This window comes from Coregonus lavaretus (genome assembly GCF_964263955.1).
Source record: "Coregonus lavaretus genome assembly, contig: HAP1_SCAFFOLD_928, whole genome shotgun sequence".
NCBI lineage: Eukaryota > Metazoa > Chordata > Actinopteri > Salmoniformes > Salmonidae > Coregonus > Coregonus lavaretus.
In genome coordinates, this window is record NW_028159283.1 from 8,793 (window position 1) to 36,406 (window position 27,614).

Sequence of the window (27,614 nt, forward strand, 5' to 3'; positions counted from 1 at the left end):
ACAATGGTTTTCTCCATTTTGCTCTATGACCCCCACAAGCATCTTGGGACTCGTCTGAAGTTGCTACAGCCGATCTGCCAACGTCTGTCTGTAGAATCTGATATGACCCCTCTGTGGAAAGGTGTGACATGTTGGTTGTTTTGCTCTAGGATACCTTTGCACACTCTTGGCATTCTCTCAACCAGCTTCATGAGGTAGTCACCTGGAATGCATTTCAATTAACAGGTGTGCCTTGTTAAAAGTTAATTTGTGGAATTTATTTCCTTCTTAATGTGTTTGAGCCAATCAGTTGTGTTGTGACAAGGTAGGGGTGGTATACAGAAGATAGCCCTATTTGGTAAAACACCAAGTCCATATTATGGCAAGAACAGCTCAAATAAGCAAAGAGAAACGGCAGTCTATCATTACTTTAAGACATGAAGATCAGTCAATGCAGAAAATTTGAAGAACTTTTAAAGTTTCTTCAAGTGCGGTCGCAGAAACCATCAAGCGCTCTGATGAAACTGGCTCTTATGTGGACCACCACAGGAAAGGAAGACACATAGTTACCTCTGCTGCAGAGGATAAGTTCATTAGAGTTAACTGCATCTCAGATTGTGCCCAAATAAATGCTTCACAGAGTTCAAGTAACAGACACATCTCAACATCAACTGTTCAGAGGAGACTACGTGAATCAGGCCTTCATGGTCGAATTGCTGCAAAGAAACCACTACTAAAGGACATCAATAAGAATAAGAGACTTGCTAGGGCCAAGAAACACAAGCAATGGAAATCTGTCCTTGTCACGCTCATTGAATACAGGATTGGACCAATGTGCAGCGTGGAATGCATACATGTTTATTCGCTAAGTTAACACACGACAAAACAACAAAAGCAACGTAACGTGAAGCTCACAATGGCTACACACAAACAAGCCAAACAAGAGTCAAGATCCCACAACATAGGTAGGCAAAATGGGTACCTAAGTATGATCCCCAATCAGAGACAACGATCAAAAGCTGCCTCTGATTGGGAACCACACCTGGCCAACATAGATCTACAAACATAGAATGTACACATAGAAATTCACATACATAGATATTCACACCCTGACCAAACCAACTAGCGAACTTAACAGGGGAGGGTCCGGGTGGGCATCTAGCCTCGGTGGCGGCTCCGGCTCCGGGCATGACGTCCTCTCCCTTACTGCCTCCCCGTTGCACCCCTGGTCCGGTCTGGTCCTCAGCGCGATGCTTCCCCTCTCAGTCCTCCCACGATGCACCAAGCCCTGTCTGGACCCTGATGTGGGAGGCCCCGACCCTGGAGAGGGTTTGACGTCTGGTTCTGGAGTGGAGCCGCTGACCGGAGCTGAACTGGATCCCAGTGGAGCGGACTGCTCTGGCTCTGGACTGGAGCAGCTGACCGGGGCTGGACTAGGCACCGGTAGAGTGGACTGCTCTGGCACTGGAGTGGAGCAGCTGACCGGAGCTGGACTGGGCACCGGTGGAGCGGACTGCTCTGGCACTGGAGTGGAGCAGCTGACCTGAGCTGGACTAGGCACTGGTAGAGCGGACTGCTCTGGCACTGGAGTAGAACCGCTGACCGGAGCTAGACCAGGCACCGGTGGAGCGGACTGCTCTGGCACCAGCCGTACCGGGCTGGGGACACGCACCACTGGTCTGGTGCGAGGAACAGGCATGGGCCGCACCGGGCTGGGAACACGCACCACTGGTCTGGTGTGAGGAGCAGGCACGAGCCATGCCGGACTGGAGACACGCACCACTGGTTTGGTGCGAGGAGCAGGCACGGGCCGTGCCGGACTGGGAACACGCACCACTGGTCTGGTGCGAGGAGCAGGCACGGGCTGTGCCGAACTGGAGACACGCACCACTGGTTTGGTGCGAGGAGCAGGCACGGGCCGTGCCGGACTGGGAACACGCACCACTGGTCTGGTGCGAGGAGCAGGCACGGGCTGTGCCGAACTGGAGACACGCACAAACTGGTCTGGTGCGAGGAGCAGGCACGGGCCGTGCCGGACTGGGAACACGCACCACTGGTCTGGTGCGAGGAGCAGGTACGGGCCGTACCGGACTGGATACACGCACCACTGGTTTGGTGCGGGGAACAGGTACGGGCCGTACCGGGCTAGCGACACGCACCGCTGGTTTGGTGCGAGGATTAGGCACGGGCCGTACCGGACAGGATACACGCACCACTGGATTGGTGCGGGGAGCAGGTACGGGGCGTACCGGGCTAGCGACACGCACCACTGGCTTGGTGCGGGGAGCAGGTATGGGCCGTACCGGACTGGATACACGCACCACTGGTTTGGTGCGGGGAGCAGGCACGGGACGTACCAGGCTGGGGAGGCACACTGGTGACACAGTGCGTAGAACCGGAGCAGGATATACTGGACCGTGGAGGCGTACTGGAGGTCTGGAGTGTAAAGCTGGCACAACCCATCCTGGCTGGATGCCCACTTTCGCACGGTACGTGCGGGGCATTGGCACAGGACGCACTGGGCTGTGAAGGCGCACTGGCGACACAGTGCGTATCTCCGCATAACTGGGTTCCTCAATGAAAACACGCTCCTTCTGTTGCCTGGCCAGCTCCTCTCTCCGTGCATCCACTAATTCCTTCTCCCTTTGGGCCTCCTGCAGCGCCTCCTTCTGAAGTGAGAGCTCCTGCTCCCTCTTCTCTAACAGCCCCCGTAATGTGGTGGCCTCCTCTCTCATACTGCTGATCCGCAGGTCTTGGAGGACCTCTCAATAGCGGCCTCCTCCTCCACAGTCAGCCCTTTCACGGACTCCTGCTGCTTCATCGAGTACACTGTGTGCCCCCCCCCCCCCCCCCCCCAAAAAAAAAAAAAAGAATATTGGTGTTGCCTCTCAGGTCTCCTTCGTCGTTTCGCATTTTGGAGTCGCAGTCTTTTCTCCCTCGCTGCCTCTGTTTGCTCCCAAGGAAGGCGATCCATACCATCCTGGATCTCTTCCCACGTCCATGATCCTTTTCCTTCCAGTATCTCCTCCCATGTCCAGGCTCTTTGCTTTTCCTGGGCACGCTGCTTGGTCCGTTGGTGGTGGGATCTTCTGTCACGCTCGTTGAATACAGGATTGGACCAAGGTGCAGCATGGAATGCATACATGTTTATTCGCTAAGTTAACACACGACAAAACAACAAAAGCAACGTAATGTGAAGCTCACAATGGCTACACACAAACAAGCCAAACAAGAGTCAAGATCCCACAACATAGGTAGGCAAAATGGCTACCTAAGTATGATCCCCAATCAGAGACAACGATCGACAGCTGCCTCTGATTGGGAACCACACCCAGTCAACATAGATCTACAAACATAGAATGTACACATAAAAATTCACATACATAGATATTCACACCCTGACCAAACCAACTAGCAAACTCTATGTCAGGGCGTGACAGTCCTTTGGTCTGATGAGTCCAAATTTGAGATTTTTGGTTCCATCCGCCGTGTCTTCGTGAGACACAGAGTAGGTGAACGGATGATCTCCGCATTTATGGTTCCCACTGTAAAATATGAGTTGTTTATCAATTCGAAGGACCAATAAAAAAGGGATAAAAAACGTAGGTGCTGGATTTTAGGCCGGTAGCAACCACCACAGAAAGTCAGTTCAGAGCACGAGGAAGCAGTAGTTCCAGTTCAAGGTTTAATGAAGATCCACATACACACATACAACACCACTCTCTCTGATACTAATTGTGGTTCTGTAATGAAAAGAGGATAACTTAGGCTATAGCACAGTATGGGAAAAATATGCCTATTTGCATGTCAACAACTAAACAGGCTATGTGGACCCAAACACATGATAGATGCACAAAGAACAATAGAGCAATGTAGAAATATCTACACATCATAATACAACATAATAAGCATGAGCGATCTACAACCAAAAATAGCCTAGCACCACCAACAAATGCTAATCGCTAATAAGCATGCTAAATAGTAATGCATTCTGGATGACAATGCTAATGCTAATGCTAACACTAGCGGGAGTAAGCAAGCTAGCTAGCTAACAAGTTTAACACAAATGGTACATATTTACAACAGACACTTTTTAGCTCCAAACAACAAGACATCAGGATTTTGGCACTTACATTTAGCTGTACGCACAATAAACATCAGAAAGAAAAGCAATTTCTTCTAAGGAGGTAGAATAAGCAGGAGAGAAAAACAGGTTGGTCATCAGAATGGAAACTACAGACTGCCTGAGTCCCTGCCTGGTCGGGTATTACATTAAGGCTCCTGATTGGCTAATAAAATTCTGATGATTGGCATGACCTAAATCCAATAGGAAAACCAAAAGAAAGTTGGGTTCTTGGAAAGGAGATGAGCTGGCCATTTTTACACCCACCATGACGCATGGAGGAGGAGGTGTGATGGTGTGGGGGTGCTTTGCTGGTGACACTGTCGATGATTTATTTAGAATTCAAGGCACACTTAACCAGCATGGCTACCACAGCATTCTGCAGCAATACGCCATCCCATATGGTTTGCGCTTAGTGGGACAATAATTTGTTTTTCAACAGGACAATGACTCAAAACACACCTCCAGTCTGTGTAAGGGCTATTCGACCAAGAAAGAGAGTGATGGAGTGCTGCATCAGATGACCTGGCCTCCACATTTACATTTTAGTCATTTATCCAGAGCGACTTACAGTTAGTGAGTACATACATTTTCATACTTCTTCATACTGGCCCCCCGTGTGAATCAAACCCACAACCCTGGCGTTGCAAACACCATGCTCTACCAACTGAGCTACATGGGACATTCACCCGACCTCAACCCAATTGAGATGGTTTGGGATGAGTTGGACCGCAGAGTGAAGGAAAAGCAGCCAACAAGTGCACAGCATATGTGGGAACTCCTTCAAGACTGTTTGAAAAGCATTCCTCATGAAGCTGGTTAAATGAATGCCAAGAGTGTGCAAAGCTGTCTTCAAGGCAAAGGGTGGCTAATATAAAATATATTTTGATTTGTTTAACACTTTTGTGGTTACTACATGATTACATATGTGTTATTTCATAGTTTTGAAGTCTTCGCTATTATTCACAAATGTAGAAAATATAAAAAATGTAGAAAAACCCTTGAATGAGTAGGTGTGTCCAAACTTTTGACTGGTACTGTATATATGGACACTGTTTAGTGCCAAAAATAAGGGTTTAAATACATGAAAAAAAAAAAAAAAACATTGATTCTTTCTTATATCTCTCCTGATATAGGACAGACACAGTACAACAAACTTCCTTTTGATTTTTTTAAGGGACTATCTTTTGTTCCATGTAGTGAATCTGTTATTCAATGTGTTTGTTTGGGCTAAGGCCCCAAATTTTTTTTCATCAGATATTTATTTTTTATATTAATGTTTTATACTTCAAGGGGTCTTACAATTCTAAATCAAATAGCAAAATGATCCTTGGTATGGCCTTCTTAAAACAATTCCATATAGCTTAGTAGAACCCCCTCCCCCGGCATAGACAGGGCTTGGACTCTTATGGGTTAATTGGTTATAATATGGATGAGCTATAGTACTGTGGACCAGCCAGCGCCACAGCTGTCTTTCCCTTAGTCAAGTAAGGCTGTAGTGTTTATTCATCATCAATAGTGATCAGGGATATTATGTATCCCGTAGACATGTACAGTGCATTCGGAAAGTATTCAGACACCTTTACTTTTTCAAAATGTTGTTACGTTACAGCCTTATTCTAAAATTGACCCCCCCCCCCCCCCCCCCAAAAAAAAAATAAAAAAATTCCCATCAATCTACACACAATACCACACAATGTCAAAGCGAAAACTGGTTTTTAGGAATTTTTGCACATTTATAAAAAAATAAAACATAAATACTTTATTTACGTAAGTATTCAGACCCTTTGCTATGAGACTCGAAATTGAGCTCAGGTGCATGCTTTTCCCTTTGATCATCCTTGAGATATTTCTACAACTTGATTGGAGTCCACCTGTGGTAAATTCAATTGATTGAACATGATTTGGAAAGGCACACACCTGTCTATATAAGGTCCCACAGTTAACAATGCATGTCAGAGCAAAAACCAAGCCATGAGGTTGAAGGAATTGTCCATAGAGCTCCGAAACAAGATTGTGTCGAGGCACAGATCTGGGGAAGGGTACCAAAAAATTCTGCAGCATTGAAGATCCCCAAGAACACAGTGGCCTCCATCATTCTTAAATGGAAGAAGTTTGGAACCAGCAAAACTCTTCCTAGAGCTGTCCACCCGGCCAAACTGAGCAATCGAGGTGACCAAGAACCCGATGGTCACTCTGACAGAGCTCCAGAGTTCCTCTGTGGAGATAGTAGAAACTTCCAGAAGGACAACCATTTCTGCAGCGCTCCACCAATCAGGCCGTTATGGTAGAGTGGCCAGACGGAAGCCACTCCTCAGTAAAAGGCAAATGACAGCACGCTTGGAGTTTGCCAAAAGGCACCTAAAAGACTCTCAGACCATTATTGAACTCTTTGGCCTGAATGCCAAGCGTCACGTCTGGAGGAAACCTGGCACCATCCATATGGTGAAGCATGGTGGTGGCAGCATCATGCTGTGGGGATGTTTTTCAGCAGCAGGGACTTGGAGACTAGTCAGGATCGAGGGAAAGATGAACAGAGCAAAGTACAGAGAGATCCTTGATGAAAACATGCTCCAGAGCACTCAGGACCTCAGACTGTGGTGACCTTCCAACAGGACAACGACCCTAAGTACACAGCCAAGACAACACAGGAGTGGCTTCAGGACAAGTATCTGAATGTCCTTGAGAGGCCCAGCCAGAGCCCGGACTTGAACCTGATATAACATCTCTGGAGAGACCTGAAAATGGCTGTGCAGCGACACTCCCCATCCAAACTGACAGAACTTGAGAGGATCTGCAGAGAAGAATGGGAGAAACTCCCCAAATCCAGGTGTGCCAAGCTTGTAGCATCATACCCAAGAAGACTCAAGGCTGTAATTGCTGCCAAAGGAGCTTCAACAAAGTACTGAGTAAAGGGTCTGAATACTTAAATAAATGTGATATTTCAGTTTTTTTTATTTAATACATTTGCAAAAATTTCAAAAAACCTGTTTTTTTATTTTTAATACATTTAAGAATAAGGCTATAACGTAACAAAATGTTGAAAAGGTCAAGGGGTGTGAATAATTTCCGAATGCACTGTACCTTTAATCTCTATTCTTTAATGTCTATAATAAATCCTTGCAAAACATCTGCATCAACTAGATTATACCGAAGACTGTGTGGGTGTCTGTGTGTGTTTGGGGTGGACGATAACCCCCCCCCCCCTCTCTCTCTCTCTCTCTCTCTCTCTCTCTTTCTCTGTTTAACCATGGCACGTATTCACAAAGCGTCTCAGAGTGCTGATGTAGGATTAGGTCACCCCTGTCCATATGATCTCATTCATTGTGATTAAAAAAGGCTAAACTGATCCTAGATCAGCACTCCTGAGACGCTTTGTGAACTGGACCAGTCCTCTGAGGCGCTTCCGCTCCCAAACCCCTGTGTGCTCCTAGTCCCCCTGATCCCTGATGATTAGTTATTATTAGGAGGGGGGGGGGGGGGGACATTCTGACCATGTCTCTGGGGGACGCTGTCCTGTCCACAATGGGAGTAGACACTGTAAATCCACCATGGACTGAGTGTACACACACACACAAACACACACATGCACAGATACACATACACACGCACACATACAAACATACACACACATGCACAGACACGCACTCTAATACACACGTACACACACACACACACACACACAAACACACATGCACAGATACACTCTTAGGAAAAAAAGGTGCTATCTAGAACCTAAAAGGGTTCTTCGGCTGTCCCCTTAGGAGAACCCTTTGAAGAACCCTTTTTGGTTCCAGGTAGAACCCTTTTGAGAGGGTTCTAAATGGAACCCAAAAGAGTTCTACATGGAACCAAAAAAGGTTCTATCTGGAGCCAAAAAGGGTTCTCCTATGGGGATAGCTGAAGAACCCTTTTGGAACCCTTTCTTCTAAGAGTGTACACACACACACACACACACACACACACAGGCTGTACTCCAAAAACAATTCCATGCAGTTACGTGCCCCCCACAAGTCCCACTTCAGACCGCTTTCTCATAACACATTATTTTCTTCTCACACTCAGGTCGGAGGGCTAAATCTGACTAAGCGATGGTGTATTATGGGAATAGGTTTCTACTTCAGATTGTAGTGGAGGTGGATGGGGGACCTTACCACTGTAGTCCCTTGGCTTGGTTGTCTTTGATATCCTCTCTGGTGGACAGTGTTGACGTGTGGAAGGGGAAAGTTTAGAGAGGAGTGAGGCCTTTCAGCAGGAGTGGAAGAGCACAGGGCAGATAACCAGTGGTACAGCAAAACCTTTACCTTAGAAAGAGCCCGCTAAGAGTTGAGGCACACCCAGTCACTCTTTCCATGAGAACTTTCTACTGTTCTATGTACGCAAGCAAGTCACCTTGTCCTAGAGAGATTTAAACGGATATCAAAATGTCACACCAGGATAAGCCTACACGAAACACAGCCCTTATTTAGTATTTCTGAAATACCCTATGGGAAAAAATGAATGGTGGAAAAACAATTGGAACCATTTCCCTGTTTGACTGCTAGGTGTTATGGGTATTATGACTCATACTGTGGTACTCTATAGTGTAGTGGAGGATAAAAAGACCTGTGTGCCTATGGATTTGAGCTATGTAGTCAATCTGTGTATGGACCCTAAAACGTTTACATATTAGTTCAGAACACTGGTTTTAATTGCTTCTACTGGTTAATCATTAATCCCCAAGAAATTGTAGAAAATAACTGAGTGAAGGAAATAAGACTGTTACATGTCAAACTGCTCTTATGGAATCAATCCTGCTTCACTACTACTCCACATTGAACCACAGTCAAAGGATGGGTAAATTACGGGCACATTGTTGTTTTGAAGTTCAAATTTGTTGCTCATGTAGTATGTATGTATTAGTTGCATGAGGAATATAAGGTAAGCTATTACTGATGCCAATACAGACATTGTGAAAAACACTAGGCTCATAGTCAATTCATTGCGTGGTAGGCTATCTTTTGGTGGCTTCTGTTGTGCAGGAGTGATGTAGTGATGTCCTATTTCCTAGGGTTACATATCTCTCCCTACCGCTAGTTGCTCCGTTTTCTATACATTTGAGGCTACTAAGCCCATTAAACTGGTCCGCAACATTCTTGATATGTTTAGCAAGCTCAGACTCCATGTCATCAGATAAGACCTTGTGTGACTCTGCTACTCTATCATAGCTTCTCTTCCAGACAGGTACATGTTTGTTTTATTTTTTGTCAATGTACCTCTTTAATGTCGTTAAGTCTATTTTTCGTCCCTTGCTGCTGCTCAAATGGATGTATAGCCTTTCCTCACTTCATTGGCTGCTCTCTCAAGAAGCTCAAGGGGGACTAGACCTCTGCTTGTTTTACGTACAGTGAGGGAAAAAAGTATTTGATCCCCTGCTGATTTTGTACGTTTGCCCACTGACAAAGACATGATCAGTTAATAATTTTAATGGTAGGTTTATTTGAACAGTGAGAGACAGAATAACAACAAAATAATCCAGAAAAACGCATGTCAAAAATGTTATAAATTGATTTGCATTTTAATGAGGGAAATAAGTATTTGACCCCTCTGCAAAACATGACTTAGTACTTGGTGGCAATAACCTTGTTGGCAATCACAGAGGTCAGACGTTTCTTGTAGTTGGCCACCAGGCTTGCACACATCTCAGGAGGGATTTTGTTCCACTCCTCTTTGCAGATCTTCTCCAAGTCATTAAGGCTTCGAGGCTGACGTTTGCCAACTGGAACCTTCAGCTCCCTCCACAGATTTCCTATGGGATTAAGGTCTGGAGACTGGCTAGGCCACTCCAGGACCTTAATGTGCTTCTTCTTGAGCCACTCCTTTGTTGCCTTGGCCGTGTGTTTTGGGTCATTGTCATGCTGGAATACCCATCCACGACCCATTTTCAATGCCCTGGCTGTGGGAAGGAGGGCTTCACCCAAGAATTGATGGTACATGGCCCTGTCCATCGTCCCTTTGATGCGGTGAAGTTGTTCTGTCCCCTTAGCAGAAAAACACCCCCAAAGCATAATGTTTCCACCTCCATGTTTGACGGTGGGGATGGTGTTCTTGGAGTCATAGGCAGCATTCCTCCTCCTCCAAACACAACGAGTTGAGTTGATGCCAAAGAGCTCGATTTTGGTCTCATCTGACCACAACACTTTCACCCAGTTCTCCTCTGAATCATTCAGATGTTCATTGGCAAACTTCAGATGGCCCTGTATATGTGCTTTCTTGAGCAGGGGGACCTTGCGGGAGCTGCAGGATTTCAGTCCTTCACGGCGTAGTGTTACCAATTGTTTTCTTGGTGACTATGGTCCCAGCTGCCTTTAGATCATTGACAAGATCCTCCCGTGTAGTTCTGGGCTGATCCCTCACCGTTCTCATGATCATTGCAACTCCACGAGGTGAGATCTTGCATGGAGCCCCAGGCCGAGGGAGACAGTCTTTTGTGTTTCTTCCATTTGCGAATAATCACACCAACTGTTGTCACCTTCTCACCAAGCTGCTTGGCAATAGTCTTGTAGCTCATTCCAGCCTTGTGTAGGTCTACAATTTTGTCCCTGACATCCTTGGAGAGCTCTTTGGTCTAGGCCATGGTGGAGAGTTTGGAATCTGATTGATTGATTGCTTCTGTGGACAGGTGTCTTTTATACAGGTAACAAGCTGAGATTAGGAGCACTCCCTTTAAGAGTGTGCTCCTAACCTCAGCTCGTTACCTGTATAAAAAACACCTGGGAGCCAGAAATCTTTCTGATTGAGATGGGATCAAATACTTATTTCCCTCATTAAAATGCAAATCAATTTATAACATTTTTGACATGCATTTTTCTGGATTTTTTTGTTGTTATTCTGTCTCTCACTGTTCAAATAAACCTACCATTAAAATTATAGACTGATCATTTCTTTGTCAGTGGGCAAACGTACAAAATCAGCAGGGGATCAAATACTTTTTTCCCTCACTGTATGTATACACAGGGCATGATGATGTGTGCTCTGTAACAATAAAATGCACTATCTTGATTTCATAATGTATACAGTTGAAGTCGGAAGTTTACATACACTTAGGTTGGAGTCTTTAAAACGTGTTTTTCAACCTCTCCAAAAATGTATTGTTAACAAACTATGTCGGTTAGGACATCTACTTTGTGCATGACACAATTAATACAGAAAGATTATTTCACTTATAATTCACTATATCACAATTCTAGTGGGTCAGAAGTTTACATACACTAAGTTGACTGTGCCATTAAACAGCTTGGAAAATTCCAGAAAATGATGTCATGGCTTTAGAAGCTTCTGATAGGCTAATTGACATAATTTGAGTCAATTGGAGGTATACCTGTGGATGTATTTCAAGGCCTACATTCAAATTCAGTGCCTCTTTGCTTGACATCATGGGAAAATCTAAAGAAATCAGCCAAAACCTCAGAAAAAAGTTGCAGACCTCCACAAGTCTGATTCATCCATGGGAGCAATTTCCAAACGCCTGAAGGTACCACGTTCATCTGTACAAACAATAGTACGCAAGTATAAATAACATGGGACCACGCAGCCGTCATACCGCTCAGGAAGGAGACGCGTTCTGTCTCCTAGAGATGAACGTACTTTGGTGCGAAAAGTGCAAATCAATCCCAGAACAACAGCAAAGGACCTTGTGAAGATGCTGGAGGAAACAGGTACAAAAGTATCTATATCCACAGTAAAACAAGTCCTATATCGACATAACCTGAAAGGCCACTCAGCAAGGAAGAAGCCACTGCTCCAAAACCCCCATAAAAAATGTTTGCAACTGCACATGGGGACAAAGATCGTACTTTTTGGAGAAATGTCCTCTGGTCTGAGGAAACAAAAATAGAACTGTTTGGCCATAATGACCATCATTATGTTTGGAGGAAAAAGGGGAAAGCTTGCAAGCCGAAGAACACCATCCCAACCGTGAAGCAAGGGGGTGGCAGCATCATGCTATGGGGGTGGTTTGCTGCAGGAGGGACTGGTGCACTTCACAAAATAGATGGCATCATGAGGAAGGAAAATTATGTGGATATGTTGAAGCAACATCTCAAGACATCAGTCAGGAAGTTAAAGCTTGGTCGCAAATGGGTCTTCCAAATGGACAATGACCCCAAGCATACTTCCAAAGTTGTGGCAAAATGGCTTAAGGACAACAAAGTCAAGGTATTGGAGTGGCCATCACAAAGCCCTGACCTCAAACCTATAGAAAATGTGTGGGCAGCACTGAAAAAGCGTGTGCGAGCAAGGAGGCCTACAAACCTGACTCAGTTACACCAGCTCTGTCAGGAGGAATGGGCCAAAATTCACCCAACTTATTGTGGGAAGCTTGTGGAAGGCTACTCGAAACGTTTGACCCAAGTTAAACCATTTAAAGGCAATGCTACCAAATACTAATTGAGTGTATGTAAACTTCTGACCCACTGGGAATGTGATGAAAGAAATAAAAGCTGAAAGAAATCATTCTCTCTACTATTATTCTGACATTTCACATTCTTAAAATAAAGTGGTGATCCTAACTGACCTAAGACAGGGAAACAGCTACAAGGATGCACTTTCATGCTAGGTTTTGGACCTCATATTGTATCTTATAGGGACCCCAACTGATGTACAAAACAATCTTAAAACTATCTACAGTACATTGGTTTAGATACAAGCATTATAATACATCTGTGAAAATCTGTTTTTTGGATCTAACTTGCTTACCAGTTTTTCCATGTGGTTTCTTCCTTCATAGCCTCCATGAAATGATGACCTCTTGTTAAATATTTGGTCACATGATTCATGTTGTGTATGGTTTCCTAGAAACAAACTAACCCTTATGCTCAATTTACCCCACTCTCCCCTACCTACATAATGAAATAATATAATCCACTGAAAACACCTTAAAAATTATATGGATGTGGAGCATGGATGAACAGTTGCAGAAGGAACCCGCTGGCTCTCTATCCTCGTCTATGACCCATGACTTGTGAAGACAGAGAAAACATTGAGTCTTATCTTTTTATCAGTGAGATTACCAGGGGAAATGAAGACATTCCATAGTAGTCCAATAGGAGACCAGTGGCTGGTGTATGGATGGGTTTACTGCAACGGGACACTGCACTGAACAGACCAACTGTGGACTGTATTAGCCAGTTAACAACACCATTCTAGTCCCTTTTCCAAATGAAGCAAGAAAATTGGCACACAAATCGTTTTCTTCCAGAATTGAAGAAAAGCAGATATAGAACCATGTGGCGTAGGTGCTGGCCTATTTGCAAATGTGATGGATTTAACTCCTCTGAGTCATCACAGAGTCAGTTAGGCTCTTTTACGGTCTCTCTCATAAGATGTTCTTGTTTGCCATCATGTTTGCCAACAAGGTACTGCAATGGTACTTGCACGAATAAAGGTTTTGTTAAGAGATCTTCTGTTTTCCCCTCATCTGGCTCCTTCTATGGTGCTTTGGATATACCGCCATCTAGTGGTTATAAGTGGTAATAAAGGGGGCAGCAGCAACTAGATCAAACTACAGTATAAAGAGAAAAACCATTGGGCACACCACGTCATTTCAAAGTAGATAATTGGGTAATATTTGGTTGAGACATTGATCAATGAGATTACAACCTATATTCACCCACTCAAAAAGACAGCCAAAAGTTAGTTGAATTTCCAATGTGTTCTCACTATGCTTTCAACCATCCAGGCTCTGTCGTAGCCGGCCGCGACCGGGAGACCCATGGGGCGGCGCACAATTATCCAGTGTCGTCCAGAGTAGGGGAGGGAATGGCCGGCAGGGATGTAGAGCATGACGTTTGCAACGCCAGGGTTGTGGGTTCAATTCCCACGGGGGGCCAGTATGAAAAATAAAATAATGTATGCACTCACTAACTGGAAGTCGCTCTGGATAAGAGCGTCTGCTAAAATGTAAAATCTAAAAGCACAACCAAGTTCAAAAGGGAATACAATTTCAGATATTTGTTTTTATTTATTGAACAGATTCATGTTTTATCACTGTGCTTCATCTAATAGCAGAACAAAATGACCTGGATTGCAGTTGAGATTACTTTAAAAGTACACGGTGCAAGTGATCAATGCCGTTCAAGATTCTGCGCATATTATTAGAGCAATTGTGAAGATCTCCACAGATCTGCGACAACCTATGCATGCTATCTTGAATGCGCACGCTTTACATGATACTTAAGAAGACATTGTTACAGTAACCTCGAAATGTGGCCATGGATGTGTTACTAATTTTAAGGTTGAAAGTTACATTAGTTTGTAAGACTTTTGTACTGTAAACTTTCCAGTAATGTACTCTTAAACCAACGTTTATTTGGATTTTACAGTAACATATTTTTTTTACAGTAATTTACAGGTAACTGGCTGTCAATAAATTACCGTAAAAACAACAGGATTATTTTTACAGTGTATTTACTATATTTCAAAACTAATATTGACTTGTGTTTAGTTGACAAATCAACTAAATATCAATATTTAAAGGAGAAGTGTCTACTGCTTCGATAATTCCATCTGAGCGACTGGCTTAGTCCCATTCTTTGACTTTTATTTTTGGAGTTTAAGATGTGAATCCAACAAATCATTTCTTAACTTGTCAACAAGTTAATAAGCTATTTATTGTATTTCAAAAGTGATATTGAATTGTGTTTGGTTGTCAATGCAACCAAATATCAACATTTGAAGGAGATGCATCTTTTGCTTGGATAGTTCCATCCGTCCCACTGACGTAGTCTGGCTTTAATTCCAGTTTGTCTACAAAAGAATAATTGATATGTTGGATTCTCCAGCTCAACCAAAAATGTAAGTTAAAGAACAAGACTAAATAAAATAAAACATTTAATGCACTGTTAATAAAGTTTGATTTGATTTAGTCCTATTCTTTAATCCAAGCAGAATATACTTCTCAGAATATATTTCTCCTAGGCCTATATGTATTGTCTATTTTTTGTTGAATCCTGGGTTGAATTGAAACAATAGCTGTTGATGATTTCACAAATACTATATACAGTAGGCCTACATAGCATCATTGATGATATACTGTATGAATGATAAATTATGGTCACATTTAATTTGCTCTGTCAAACCTATCCTACTCTCAACAATCATTCTCATGATAGCACATTGGTAATAGTCAGTGGGCTAAATTAAAACCCTGGATGGGAGACCGAAGGGTAGCTGTAGATAGATACATTCTCAAGTAGGAGGTGCTGCCCAGCCTATAGTTGTTTTTCTAATAGTGAATATAACGTTGAAGAATATAACCTAGAATATCTGATGTTGTTTTAAAGGTTTGTCTATGTTAAAATCAGGTTACAATGATGATGGCATAATCCTGTGGTTGAGATTTTACCTTCAAAACAGCCATTTACATTGATGACTTTTTGCAAATCCGATGTATTTTCCACATAGATTCCACTTCACAATACGTGGAAAAATTATGTTGAAACAACTTTGATTCAACCCGTCTTTTCCCAGTGGAAAGTCTTTTTTTCTCTCAGGGAATGTGACCACACAATAGAGCTACACCTGATTAACTGTAAGGTGTTACTACAGTGCCTTGCAAAAGTATTCAACCCTTGGCATTTTTCCTATTATGTTGCATTACAACCTGTAATTTATATTGATTTTTATTTGGATTTCATGTAATGGACATACACAAAATAGTCCAAATTGGTAAACTGAAATGAAAAAAATTAATAACGGGAAAGTGGTGCGTGCATATGTGTTCACCCCATTTGCTATGAAGCCCCTAAATAAGATCTGGTGCAGCCAATTACCTTCAGAATTCACATAATTAATTAAATAAAGTCCACCTGTGTGCAATCTAAGTGTCACATGATCTGTCACATGATCTCAGTATATATACACCTGTTCTGAAAATCCCCAGAGTCTGCAACACCACTAAGCAAGGGGCACCACCAAGCAAGCGGCACCATGAAGACCAAGGAACTCTCCAAACAGGTCAGGGACAAAGTTGTGGAGAAGTACAGATCTTTGAACATCCCACGGAGCACCATTAAATCCAATATAAAAAAATTGAAAGAATATGGCACCACAACAAACCTGCCAAGAGAGGGCCGCCCACCACAACTCATGGACCAGGCAAGGGCATTAATCAGAGAGGCAACAAAGAGAACAAAGATAACCCTGAAGGAGCTGCAAAGCTCCACAGCAGAGATTGGAGTATCTGTCCATAGGACCACTTTATGCTGTACACTCCACAGAGCTGGGCTTTACGGAAGAGTGACCAGAAAAAAAGCCATTGCTTAAAGTAAAAATAAGCAAACACGTTTGGTGTTCGCCAAAAGGCATGTGGGAGACTCCCCAAACATATGGAAGAAGGTACTCTGGTCAGATGAGACTAAAATTTAGCTTTTTGGCCATCAAGGAAAACTCTATATCTGGCACAAACCCAACACCTCTCATCACCCCGAGTACACCATCCCTACAGTGAAGCATGGTGGTGGCAGCATCATGCTGTGTTTTTCATCGTCAGGGACTGGGAAACTGGTCAGAATTGAAGGAACGATGGATGGCGCTAAATACAGGGAAATTCTTGAGGGAAACCTGTTTCAGTCTTCCAGAGATTTGAGACTGGGACGGAGGTTCACCTTCCAGCAGGACAATGACCCTATGCATACTGCTAAAGCAACACTCGAGTGGTTTAAGGGGAAACATTTAAATGTATTAGAATGGCCTAGTCAAAGCCCAGACCTCAATCCAATTGAGAATCTGTGGTATGACTTAAAGATTGCTGTACACCAGCGGAACCCATCCAGGTGGCTCTACAAAGTATTGACTTTGGGGGGGGTGAATAGTTATGCATGCTAAAGTTTTCAGTTTTTTTTTGGTCTTATTTCTTGTTTGTTTCACAATAAAAAATATTTTGCATCTTCAAAGTGGTAGGCATGTTGTGTAACTCAAATGATACAAACCTCCAAAAAATCCATTTTAATTCCAGGTTGTAAGGCAACAAAATAGGAAAAATGCCAAGGGGGGTGAATACTTTCGCAAGTCACTTTATGTGGTCAAGTTTCCCACACAAGATGTGAAAGAAGAAACCAAAGTTAAACAGAGAGAAGAAGGAGAGGGAATTTTGCATGTAAAGACTTACACTTCTGATATTTGAAGTATTTGGCGCTGTGATTATTTCTCCAAGGGCTTCAGTAGAATATAATAGAACAAACCTATCCATTTGCATGGTTTGCTGCAGAGCAGCGCCCCTAAAGTGGGTTGGGGGCTAAGTGCGGCTAAGTGCCTTGCTCAAGCAGTGGGTAGGACCTTCGTATATTGAGTTGTCTGGATGGGGTGTCTTCTAGGCCTCTATGCTTCTAGGCTCTCCCTAGTAACATCCATTAGATCTACACCTTCACTATACCCCAAACCTAACCCTACCCTAACCTTGCTTGCAGCCCATCCTTGAGTAACATCCACTGTCCAAATGTTGAAATGATTTCTGTTGATGCAGTGTCTTTGCTCCTAAATATTGGAGTAAACAATTTTGTGGTGTCAGCCGTGTTTCACGAGGAACCAAAACCACAAAAAAAGGAAACAGGCCCAAAATGCGACCCTGCTGCAACCAACACAACTGATGATGTGTGCAGATAAAGCACACTGTGTCACCTGATTATGTGTGTGTGTTTGTTGCGTGTGTGTCTGTGTGTGTGTGTGTGTGTGGTGTGGTGGTGTGTGTGTGTGTGTGTGTGTGTGTGTGTGTGTGTGTGTGTGTGTGTGTGTGTGTGTGTGTGTGTGTGTGTGTGTGTGTGTGTGTGTGTGTGTGTGACAGTGCAGTAGGGGGTTTAATTGTGAGACAACAGTGCAGTCATGTGTAGTGTGTTTCAGTTGTTGAGCAGAGCCTGTTGAAGGTATAGAAGGTGGTGTGGTTAGTCACTGTGTGCACAGCTAGACACACTCATGGAGTCATACATTTCCTGTTGCTGGCTAGTGCTCTACCTTTTCTTTGGTAAGATCTTCATCGTAGTAGTCTAATAAACAGTCAAATGAAAGACTCATTTGATATAATCGCTTTCACCATTGTAGGCGGTGCTTCTACAGTAACCATCCGAGGCTATGTCGGTGACGTTGTGACCCTAACATGTAAGTATGATGCCCAGTATTATGGTCCGCTCTCTGTCTGCTGGGGTCGTGGTCACATCCCCAACAGCGGCTGTGACAATGAGGTCATCAGGACGGAGGGGGTCAAAGTGACCCACAGTGCTTCGGTCCGGTATCATCTCCAGGGTGATCTGAGGGCAGGGGACGTCTCTCTGACCATCATCCAAGCACAGATGAAGGATTCTGGGATATACGGCTGCCGTGTGGACATACCTGGATGGTTTAATGACCAGAAACACCATCTGGCACTCGACATCCAGCCCGGTGAGAGAACAAGGGTGCATTTAAGCCATTTAGTCATTTAGACAGTCATTTCATCAGATTAAAAGTTTACTGAAAACTTTCTGTAGAACAGGGAAGGCTATCTATGCAATGTCAACAAGACTATCTTGACCATCATCTATACTTATCTATAGGGGAGAGTGGGGGGTAAGTTGAGCTACCCTTGATTCTAGGAAACCATACACAAAATGTGACCAAATATTTAGGACGAGGTCATCATTTCATGGAGTCTGTGATGGAAGAAATTACATGGAAAAGTGGTAAGCAAGTTAGGTCCCCCCCCCAAAAAAAAATGTCACCAAATGAATTTATTGTGTTAGAGGTTTCATGATATCTTTGTTAGAAATAATTCTATATTTCCCTTGAGTGATGCTGAATGTAAACAATTGCTCAACGTACCCCACTCTTCCCTACATCAAATTCAATCAGTCCATTTGAATCTATTTCAGCTCCTGACACAACCCCTGAACCGTGGATCCCTGGAGAGAGCACAACAGTTGGCTACCCAGAAGGTATTACGTTTACAATCGCTATTAGTTTGTGTTAAATGCAGTGGTGGAAAAAGTACCCCATTTTCATACTTGAGTGAAAGTAAAGATACCTTAATAGAAAATGACTCAAGTAAAAATTACACAATTTTCCTGTCCTGCTAAGCCTTCAAAATGTAAAGAGTACTTTTGGGTGTCAGAGAAAATGTATGACGTAATTTCATCTATTTGTCAGAACAAACCACAACAATGCAGACAACGATGGTTTTAACAGGTAAAATCAAATCACCTACTCTATTATATTACATCCTGTATCACTTTACAAGGTACCATCTAGAAAGATCTCTCTAATAACTCAGATAACTGGGTTGTCTCCAGTACCTCCAGACCCTCCCACTGTGGCAATCCGAGAAATATCAGCCAGGTCCATCTCTGTATGGTGGAGCGCTGGCTTCGATGGAAACACCCCCATCACAGGTTACCACCTGGAATGCAAGAGCCAAACTGGTAAAACAGAAATAACAAAACTTAAACTTCCTAATAGCTTGAATGAATGGGTGCTACCAATAGTAAACGTAATACAATTTGAATGTTTACTCACTCTGTATGATTTCTTCGTAATTTTTGCTAACAGACTCCTGGGTAGATGCAGTACGAGGCAGCAATGTTCTGCCTTGGGAGAGAGAGACTGCTATCAATGACCTGCGACCCTTTTCCACCTACAACATCCGCATGTTCACCAAGAACAACATGGGCTTGAGTAAACCTAGCAATGTGCTCACCATCACCACTAAGGATGCAGGTATATCAAACAACCTGAGGCTAAATGCCAAATGAGATTTGCCTACAGTAATTATAGCAATCCGCCTCTGTCGCTATCTCTGTCATCTCTCTGTCACTTCGAACTAAGCAAATGTCATAATTTGTAAAGTATCTGAAAAATATGTTCTCCCTCTAGCCCCTGATGGTCCCCCACAGGATGTGAAGCTTCAAGCCCTGTCTTCCCATAGCATCAAAATCACATGGAGGGTACCTTTGCTCTTTTGACCTGTTTTTAACGGAGTCCAGCCCAACATTTACATGCCACAATTTATTGGTCTTTTATTTGGTCAATTGTCTTGTCCTCTTCCCCGTGCAGGCCCCTGAGTTGTCCCTCCAGAACGGGCTGATCCGGGGCTACCAGCTCCGCTACAGTGAGTACAGTCCCCATGAACGGCTTCCTGTCAGGGTGGTGCATCTGATGGACGGAGCAGAGAGCTTCACCATGAACAACCTGCAGGAGGCGACAGAGTACAGTGTGACGCTGCACACTATCAACAATGCAGGCCTGGGGCCGTCTTCACAGGAGCTTGTCTGCTCCACTCTGACTAATGGTGAGGAGAGGTTTTCAATGGTTAGCTTTTGTGAAGTGAAGTGGAATTACGACTCTCCCCATAGTTATTCAAGTAAGGAAAACTCACACATGAATTGGTTATGTGCATGTATTCAACTACCAATATTCTTATCTTCTTTGTCAGATGATCAGCAGCATATGACAACAACTCAAGCAACAACAGAAGTTCAGACAGGTAATAACCTGATTCCAACAATTTATTGGGAGAGATTTTAACTATGAGAAAATGAAACTGCAGTTGAGTATAGGCTACTTGCCACTAGGTGCTATTGATCATGTTTACCTGTAATGTCTTTCAAGAACATTCAACCTCAACCATTGCGACAACAACTTCTTCAACTGAGACATGGCTGCTTGTCACTGACAGTCCCACTCAAGGTAGGCTATTGTGTTACTTTTCACAGTGCATAATTATACAACCCAAAGCACAACTCCTCTATTCTGCAAAATAGTAAACACATATCCACTTCCTCTAACAACCGACTCACCAGCGTCTCATCTCTTTGTCCTGTTTCCTGTACCATGTAGGTCAGAGGGTAGACGACTTCTCAACTGCAAGTCCACTAAGTAACTCTACTACTGACCCAGTATTGAGTAAAAAAGTGTGTTCACATTTCTGTATTCTGTATTTGGATACTTAAAATGTGCATTGTTGACAATATTAGTAGTACAGTACCAAACTAATAACTTATGTTTTTATTCCAGCTGGGTACTGAGGAACAGAGCGGTCATCTTGTTGCCATCCTAGTGCCAGCTCTGGTGGTGGGGCTGCTTGTTGTCATGGCAATCATATGGCAATTTAGGCGTGAGTAGGCCTACAGAATTATAGATTATCATATGGATCACTTTTCAGATATTTTTGATTCTCTCCTAATCTATCCCCCTCTCTTTAGGTACAACATTTAAAAAAGGCAACTGGAATATGTAAGTGGTATCTAAAGTAATAAATATCAATATCCCACTTCGTCATTTGATCTATAGTTCTACACGTCCCTCTCTGATACTAAATTGTCTCATCTCTCCCTCATTCAGACTATGGAAGAACAACGACTTTCTGTCCTTCGGGGACTCTGAGCCAGCACTGTAGAGACCACTGGGATGCTAGAATTCACATCAAGATTATGCAGTAGTCACAGTGGGATTAACATAAAGTGTAAGATGATACATATATGATTTCAAATATACCATAGTGATAGGAAGTGTTACTAATCAACAGGGGCCTCCCACTGAATTGATGTTGAAAGCATTCTTGTCTTACAATGGGATGTGACATTTGTGTGCACATGTTAATAAATGCTTGCTTATAGCTCGTCTGACTCTTTCTTATGGGCTCACGCACGGATCCAGTTGCTATCAACAATTTCATGGGTCCAGTCGCTTTCAACAATTTTGGAAACACTACACCACATTTACAGTAATACTCCAATTCAACATCCAGCCTGTCCTAACCATAGCCACCAGGGGGGCAGAGACACACGGTTGTATAAGAGGGGACTGCTCACTCAGCCCTCTATCTCTCAGAGCCTGCATGCATTCCTCCAAGGGCCGGCTCTGAGGCTCTCTGAGGCGCTGTAGCTGCTGGATTTCCACCCATCTGTCCTGTAAATCTCTTAATTGGTCTAATTAATGTGCTGAATTTGGAGATGTGTTACCTCTGTGGAGCCAGGCCCAGGCAGCAGCTGTTACTGAGGGAGTTCCCCACAAACGGGGGAGCGGAGGGGGGATACCCACCCAGGCCTCTCCCTCTCCCCACTCCCTTAGCCCCACTGCAGGGCCCACATGGTGGAGTTAGGATGGAGGGATGGATGGATGTCCTCACTGACAGATAATCAGGGTTTCACTTAGATGTTTATTTTTATTTTGTTAGGGCTCTAAAGCTTCTCAAGCATCATCAAAATACTTTCTTCACTCAAAGCCCTCCTTGTAGATCAGTTTCTGAGTATGAAAATAATCAAAAAGTTTAAGCTGCTGGACCATGCCACTCAAGGCCACGGGTAAAAATCCCTTTCTTCAAAATTCTTCACCTCTTCCTACCCCTGTATTCCAGCTAGAGCATGGACCATGGCACTCAAGGAAGCACATGTTGTACGATTGGTGCCAGGAGTTTGTTTGGCTGAGCAGGAAAATCCCCACTGTTACCCATAGCAGTATGATACTACCCTTCCACTCTCCATGCCATGCTGTGACTATGGCCTAAACACACTGGTGCCACATCCCTCCTCTCTGCTTGAGGACTTCCTTCCATCTCTGCCTCTGTCTGCCTCTCTTTCTTTTTCTCTATTTGTCTCTCTCTCTTTCGCTCTCATTCTCTGTCCTGTCCTATAAAAACATACACCGTTGATCCCTCTGTCCTGGGGCCATACTTCCTTCCGTCCATCCTTCCATCCCTCCATCCCTCCATCCCTCCATCCCTCCATCCCAACCCCACTGATTACTCAGATGAAGGGTAGATAAACAAACAGAGGGATGGGGGGAAGACGGATCGAGGAATGGAGGGAAGGAGGGAAGGAGGAGTGGCGGGGTGTCTTTGATGCTGTTGAACGCACATTCAGATTGATTAGAGAGAGCCTTGATCGGTCATGGAGCCACCAGCTGATGGAGTCTTGGCCCCACTTATCCTCGCATGGCCCCCAAGGCCCTTCTAGGCCCCTGCCTGGCACCCAACCAAATTAGAAATAAGGAAACAGAAGAATGAGATAAATACAAACACCCTTTATTTCAACAACCCTAGCATGAGCTGCTCCTTCTCCATCAGCAACACTGTCTCACACCCCATCCAACCCCCTTCAACCCCCCTCCCCTACCTAATAGAATCCAGTGGCAGTTGTTAGTTCAAGGCCTCAGCTTTTGCATGCAGGTGGGTAGAAGGGATGGTGGGTATAGTGGTGGGGATGGAGTTAGTATTGCAATACATCAACACAATGGCTTTGGCCACATCAAGGCTTTATGGTTCAGGAAGGGGAAGCTATGTACTGTACCACACACACCAAAGCCTGAGCTCCATGGGGGGCTAGTCCACAGGCCTGACTGCCCCAACTCGGGTGAATGTCCCTGGGCCTGAGGAGAGCCAGATGTGGCCCCTTCTGGAGCTCCCTATGAAGTCCTGAGGAAGGAGCAGATGAGAGCAAGAAACGGAAGGAAACCGAAAGATGAGGGGGGTGGGGGCAGAACAAGAAAGAGGGGAGGTGGCTGTAGGGAGGGTGGGGGATAGAGGGGTAACACTGGTGGTTTTTGGGGGAGAAGGGGCTGGCATTTCCGTGATGAAAGAAACCCTAATAGATTCAAGCCTTCTCATAAGCCAGACCCCTAAACAAAAGGAGGGGGCGCATTAACTTTACAATTTGTAGTAGCAGAAATACATGGATACACTCAGGATTGGAATAAGATAGACAGGTGGGATAGAGTGGTGAAGAATGCTATTTTTCAGAATAATGCACTCAATGGATTGTGAAGGAACCTTTTAGATGCTGTTTGAGAAGAGAAAAAGGGAAATGGATAAAAACAAAATAATAATTGCTTTGCTTGCTCTTTGATGGAGTGATCATTAGGGGTTTGGCTTTACTTAGTTGTCTATATCGTTGAAGTGCATAACATGTTTCTGTGTATAATTATATGTATGTGTGTGTGTGTGTGTGTGTGTGTGTGTGTGTGTGTGTGTGTGTGTGTGTGTGTGTGTGTGTGTGTGTGTGTGTGTGTGTGTGTGTGTGTGCGTGTGTGTGTGTATGTGTGTGTGCGTGCATTGATGTGATTAACCAACCTTAGCCAGATGGAACGCTGTGCACATGATTGAAGGTCAGATATAACAGTTACCATGGAGACATTGCCAAGTTAGACTAAACCGGGTGGTTCTCCTCTATCTTCTCCCCCTTGGACCGCCATCAAGAAGAGTGTGTGTGTGTGTGTGGGTTTGCACTGAAAAAAGCTCTATTCAATCAAACTTGGAATGCAGCATTCACACAAGAACATATGAACTCATCCCCTTTAGCTGTTCAGAGTTCATTATATGTGTGTTTATTTATTTAATTTTTTTAACCTTTATTTAACCAGGTAGGCCAGTTGAGAACAAGTTCTCATTTACAACTGTGACCTGGCCAAGATAAAGCAAAGCAGTGCGATAAAAACAACAACAACACAGAGTTACATATGGAATAAACAAAACGTACAGTCAATAACACAATAGAAAATCTATATACAGTGTGTACAAAAGTTATGGAGGTAAGGCAATAAATAGGCCATAGTGCAAAATAATTACAATTTAGTATTAACACTGGAGTGATAGATGTGCAGAAGATGATGTGCAAATAGAGATACTGGGGTGCAAATTAGCAAAATAAATAACAATATGGGGATGAGGTAGTTGGGTGGGATAATTACAGATGGGCTGTGTACAGGTGCAGTGATCGGTAAGCTGCTCTGACAACTGATGCTTAAAGTTAGTGAGGGAGATAAGAGTCTCCAGCTTCAGAGATTTTTGCAGTTTGTTCCAGTCGTTTGCAGCAGAGAACTGGAAGGAATGGCGGCCAAAGGAGGTGTTGGCTTTGGGGATGACCAGTGAGATATACCTACTGGAACGCATACTTTGGGTGGGTGTATACTTTGACCAATGATCTAAGATAGGTCGGGGATTTGCCTAGAAGTGATTTCTAGATGACCTGGAGCCAGTGGGTTTGGCGACGAATATGTAATGAGGGCCAGTCAACGAGAGCGTACAGGTCACAATGGTGGGTAGTATATGGGGCTTTGGTGACAAAACGGATGGCACTGTGATAGACTAGCATCCAATTTGCTGAGTAGAGTGTTGGAAGCTATTTTATAAATGACATCGCTGAAGTCAAGGATCGGTAGGATAGTCAGTTTTACGAGGGCATGTTTGGCAGCATGAGTGAAGGAGACTTTGTTGCGAAATAGGAAGCCGATTCTAGATTTAACTTTGGATTGGAGATGCTTAATGTGAGTCTGGAAGGAGAGTTTACGGTCTAACCAGACACCTAGGTATTTGTAGTTGTCCACATATTCTAAGTCAGACCCGCAGAGAGTAGTGATTCTAGTTGGGCGGGCGGGTGAAAGCAGCGTTCGATTGAAGAGCATGCATTTAGTTTTACTAGCGTTTAAGAGCAGTTGGAGGCCACAGAAGGAGTGTTGTATGGCATTGAAGCTTCGTTTGGAGGTTTGTTAACACAGTGTCCAGTGAAGGGCCAGATGTATACAAAATGGTGTCGTCTGCGTAGAGGTGGATCTGAGAGTCACCAGCAGCAAGAGCGACATCATTGATATACACAGAGACTAGAGTCTGCCCGAGAATTGAACCCTGTGGCACCCCAATAGAGACTGTCAGAGGTCCAGACAACAGACCCTCCGATTTGACACATTGAACTCTATCTGAGAAGTAGTTGGTGAACCAGGTGAGGCAGTCATTTGAGAAACCAAGGCTATTTAGTCTGCCAATAAGATTGCGGTGATTGACAGAGTCAAAAGCCTTGGCCAGGTCGATGAAGAAGGCTGCACAGTACTGTCTTTTATCGATCGCGGTTATTATATCGTTTAGGACCTTGAGCGTGGCTGAGGTGCACCCATGACCAGCTCGGAAACCAGATTGCATAGCGGAGAAGGTACGGTGGGATTTGAAATGGTCAGTGATCTGTTTGTTAACTTGGCTTTCAAATACTTTCGAAAGGCAGGGCAGGATGGATATAGTCTGTAACAGTTTGGATCTAGAGTGTCACCCCCTTTGAAGAGGGGGATGACCGCGGCAGCTTTCCAATCTCTGATACGAAAGAGAGGTTGAACAGGCTAGTAATAGGGGTTGCGACAATTTCGGCAGCTAATTTTAGAAAGAAAGGGTCCAGATTGTCTAGCCCAGCTGATTTGTAGGGGTCCAGATTTAGCAGCTCTTTCAGGACATCAGCTTTCTGAATTTGGGTGAAGGAGAAGCGGGGGGCGGGGGGGGGGTGGGGGGGGGGGGGGTGGGGGGGGGGGCAGGTTGTAGCGGGGGGTGCAGAGCTGGTGGCCGGTGTAGGGGTAGCCAGGTGGAAAGCATGGCCAGCCGTAGCAAAATGCTTATTGAAATTCTCGATTATCGCAGATTTATCGGTGGTGACAGTGTTTCCTAGCCTCTGTGCAGTGGGTAGCTGGGAAGAGGTGCTCTTATTCTCCATGGACTTTACAGTGTTCCAAACATTTTTGGAGTTAGTGCTACAGGAAGCAAATTTCTGTTTGAAAAAGCTAGCCTTTGCTTTCCTAACTGATTGTGTATATTGGTTCCTGACTTCCCTGAAAAGTTGTATTTCGCGGGGGCTGTTCGATGCTAATGCAGTACGCCACAGGATGTTTTGTGCTGGTCAAGGGCAGTCAAGTTTGGGGTGAACCATGGGCTACATCTGTTCTTAGTTCAGAATTTTTTGAATGGGGCATGCTTATTTAAGATGGAGAGGAAAGCACTTTTGAAGAACATCCAGGCATCCTCTACTGACGGAATGAGGTCAATATCCATCCAGGATACCCGGGCCAGGTCAATTAGAAAGGCCTGCTCGCTGAAGTGTTTTAGGGAGCGTTTGACAGTGATGAGGGGTGGTCGTTTGACCGCGGACCCATTACGGACGCAGGCAATGAGACAGTGATCGCTGAGATCCTGGTTGAAGACAGCGGAGGTGTATTTAGAGGGTAAATTAGTCAGGATGGTATCTATGAGGGTGCCCATGTTTACGGGTTTAGGGCTGTACCTGGTAGGTTCCTTGATCATTTGTGTGAGATTGAGGGCATCTAGTTTAGATTGTAGGACGGCCGGGGTGTTAAGCATATCCCAGTTTAGGTCACCAAGCAGTACGAACTCTGAAGATAGATGGGGGGCAAGCAATTCATATATGGTGTCCAGGGCACAACTGGGGGCTGAGGGGGGTCTGTAGCAAGCGGCAACAGTGAGAGACTTATTTCTGGAAAGGTGGATTTTTAGAAGTAGAAGCTCAAACTGTTTGGGCACAGACCTGGATAGTATGATAGAGCTCTGCAGGCTATCTCTACAGTAGATTGCAACTCCGCCCCCTTTGGCAGTTCTATCTAGACGGAAAATGTTGTAGTTCGGGATGGAAATTTCTGAATTTTTGGTGGCCTTCCAAAGCCAACATTCAGACACTGCTAGAACATCAGGGTTGGCAGAGTGTGCTAACGCAGTGAATAACTCAAACTTGGGGAGGAGGCTTCTGAT

General features: G+C 44.2%; 1 protein-coding gene across 1 annotated transcript; it reads left to right on the forward strand.

Annotated features, from left to right (window-relative positions):
• The first annotated feature begins 17,963 nt into the window (after positions 1 to 17,963).
• LOC311123055 (protein sidekick-2-like) lies at positions 17,964 to 21,719 on the forward strand. The gene is made up of 14 exons (XM_084197340.1): positions 17,964 to 18,098; positions 18,176 to 18,514; positions 18,982 to 19,044; positions 19,256 to 19,294; positions 19,399 to 19,527; positions 19,655 to 19,822; positions 19,979 to 20,049; positions 20,159 to 20,393; positions 20,538 to 20,588; positions 20,714 to 20,791; positions 20,942 to 21,015; positions 21,119 to 21,218; positions 21,307 to 21,337; positions 21,446 to 21,719. The coding sequence occupies exons 1-14, from the start codon at positions 18,050 to 18,052 to the stop codon at positions 21,498 to 21,500; spliced, it is 1,482 nt and encodes a 493-aa protein (XP_084053466.1). The 5' UTR covers positions 17,964 to 18,049; the 3' UTR covers positions 21,501 to 21,719.
• Positions 21,720 to 27,614: the final 5,895 nt, after the last annotated feature.

Excerpts from the sequence above, each read along its gene's own strand:
- LOC311123055 (XM_084197340.1), top strand. The coding sequence starts at position 18,050 with ATGGAGTCATACATTTCCTGTTGCTGGCTAGTGCTCTACCTTTTCTTT. Across the intron at positions 19,045-19,255 it reads AACAGTTGGCTACCCAGAAG|AACAAACCACAACAATGCAG; the intron begins GTATTACGTTTA and ends TCTATTTGTCAG. Across the intron at positions 19,528-19,654 it reads GGAATGCAAGAGCCAAACTG|ACTCCTGGGTAGATGCAGTA; the intron begins GTAAAACAGAAA and ends TTTTGCTAACAG.